This window comes from Sinocyclocheilus anshuiensis, unplaced genomic scaffold (assembly GCF_001515605.1).
Source record: "Sinocyclocheilus anshuiensis isolate Anshui unplaced genomic scaffold, SAMN03320099.WGS_v1.1 scaffold1544, whole genome shotgun sequence".
NCBI classification, from domain to species: Eukaryota; Metazoa; Chordata; class Actinopteri; order Cypriniformes; family Cyprinidae; genus Sinocyclocheilus; species Sinocyclocheilus anshuiensis.
In genome coordinates, this window is record NW_015555802.1 from 142,151 (window position 1) to 144,116 (window position 1,966).

Below are 1,966 nucleotides of genomic sequence, written 5' to 3' on the forward strand. Positions count from 1 at the left end.
TGGGTTGTATTTAACCCAGCATTTTTAGAGTGTAGGATTAACACCGGTGTGGGGACTGACTGACTGCCTGCCACACATACTCCGTCCTCAAAACATTAGATTCATCTGCGCTGGAGCCGTGCAAGAGTTCAACACACGCAAGGAAGATAATTCCACAAGTAACTGCAATTCCAGGTTTTCAAACAGAGATGGCGACAAAGAGGCAAAATTTACGGACTGCAGCTTTAAGTAAAACTAAAACAATTAAAACTCATTAATGATTTATGAAAACATTAACTGAAATATTTAATTCATTTAAATACAGCTGAAATTAAATTAAAATATAAAAAATAGAACTTTTGAAACGAACATGTGAATTACTATATAACTATACTAATGACTATAATTACTGAAAAATAAAGTTAAATATAAAAAATAATAAATGAAAAAAGCACAAAATAAGTACAACTTGGACTACAACTGTAAAAAATAAAACTGAAAAATATCAAAATAAAAGCTAATTTCAAATATTAATAAATACTAATAAAGACAGAATATAAATAATACTAAAATAACACTGAACAAGAGGAATATTTTTCATTCTAAAATATGAATTACTAACAGCAGAAGATTCATAGGTAAATCAGCCACTTTAAATGCTTGAGCTTTTTAAAGCAGGATGGATTCTGATTGGCTGACTGGCTTTTGAAAATGATTCCAACTATATCGTTCTTCTGTGTTGTTATAATTATAGTTGTGGTGTGGAATTAAAACTTTATAGTTATTGTTATTGTCCTTGGTGTGAACGGGCCCATATTTCACATTTTTATAATATTTCTTAAGCCCATTTTGGAAAAGCTCTATATCGCCACCTGTGGTTGAAACATGCAAGTTACTTTAGGATGGAGTTTGTTTTTTCTTTTGTTTTTCTTTGTCGAAGTGACAGAAGCCTGAAAAGTCCTGCATTTGCTTTTTTAAATCACAAAGTCTCAAGCGTGTGCAAGTGTCAATACAATGACTCTGAAGTGTCAATCTAGTGATTTCTGAACAAGTTTTCCCCGATATAGCCTCTTTAAAACACAAGGAGTTCATTCAAAGTACACTGAGAAAGTTTCATTGAGATTCTGTACAGGTAATACAACGGATGGTCTTAACTCTTACCTTCCTTTGTGGAGAGTATTCATCTACCGTGCTGAGAGATGAGAGGGGTAGGAAGACAGAAAGAAATAGAGAAGAATGAGCCAAAGGGATCACTTGAAATATAAATGTGCCATTATATCAATTCTGCAAGATGGCATCTCCCACCCGCTGCGACGAACGGTCGTAAAAAGCCTTTTCTCATTCAGATCAGGCCTGAATCATCAGCGCTAACATTAAAGTCTGACACAATGTGATTTACTGATTGCCTCATCTAAATGAAAGCGCACAACGTCCTCATCCATGCAAACCTCATTCTGATTAAACAGCCTGATAAAAACGGGCAATCGGCGGGAGCTTTATAGTTTCCATATTCCCCATCTGATGCCTCTAATTAATCATTGGCGTTTCATGAAGCACCAGCAGGCGTGCGATGTATAGCCGAGAGGTCAACGCCAGGACTTCTGCTTATTAAACAGAAATTCTGGATAAGAACTCATATGCTAAGCTCTTTGACCTGGTGGAATTCATTCATTCTGCTCAGTCCGGATCAGTCTGATCTGAATATTACAAAGCCCATTTCCTAATTCTGTGTTAATAAAGTTGATGATTTATACACCAAAAGTGCAAAAACTGTAGTTACTGTAGAAACATGGCTGTCCAGGCTTCAGAAAGACATGACCAAAGGAGAAAAAAAAAGAAAAAAAAAAAAGAGAGATTTTCAATACTTTTAGAACTTTGTAGTGTATTGTAATGGATTAGAGTATAATAAAAAAAAATATTATTATATTAGATTATTTTGTGTGTGTGTGTGTATATGTATATGTATGTATATAAATAAATATATATA

General features: G+C 34.1%; 1 protein-coding gene across 1 annotated transcript in view; it reads right to left on the reverse strand.

The window, feature by feature from the left end:
• Positions 1 to 1,966, reverse strand: part of LOC107674937 (rap guanine nucleotide exchange factor 5-like) — a 13,839-nt gene that overhangs the window by 8,055 nt on the left and 3,818 nt on the right. Inside the window, exon 4 of the mRNA XM_016469099.1 lies at positions 1,141 to 1,171. Coding sequence (XP_016324585.1) covers positions 1,141 to 1,171 — 31 coding nt within the window. The remainder of the gene's footprint in view (positions 1 to 1,140; positions 1,172 to 1,966) is intronic.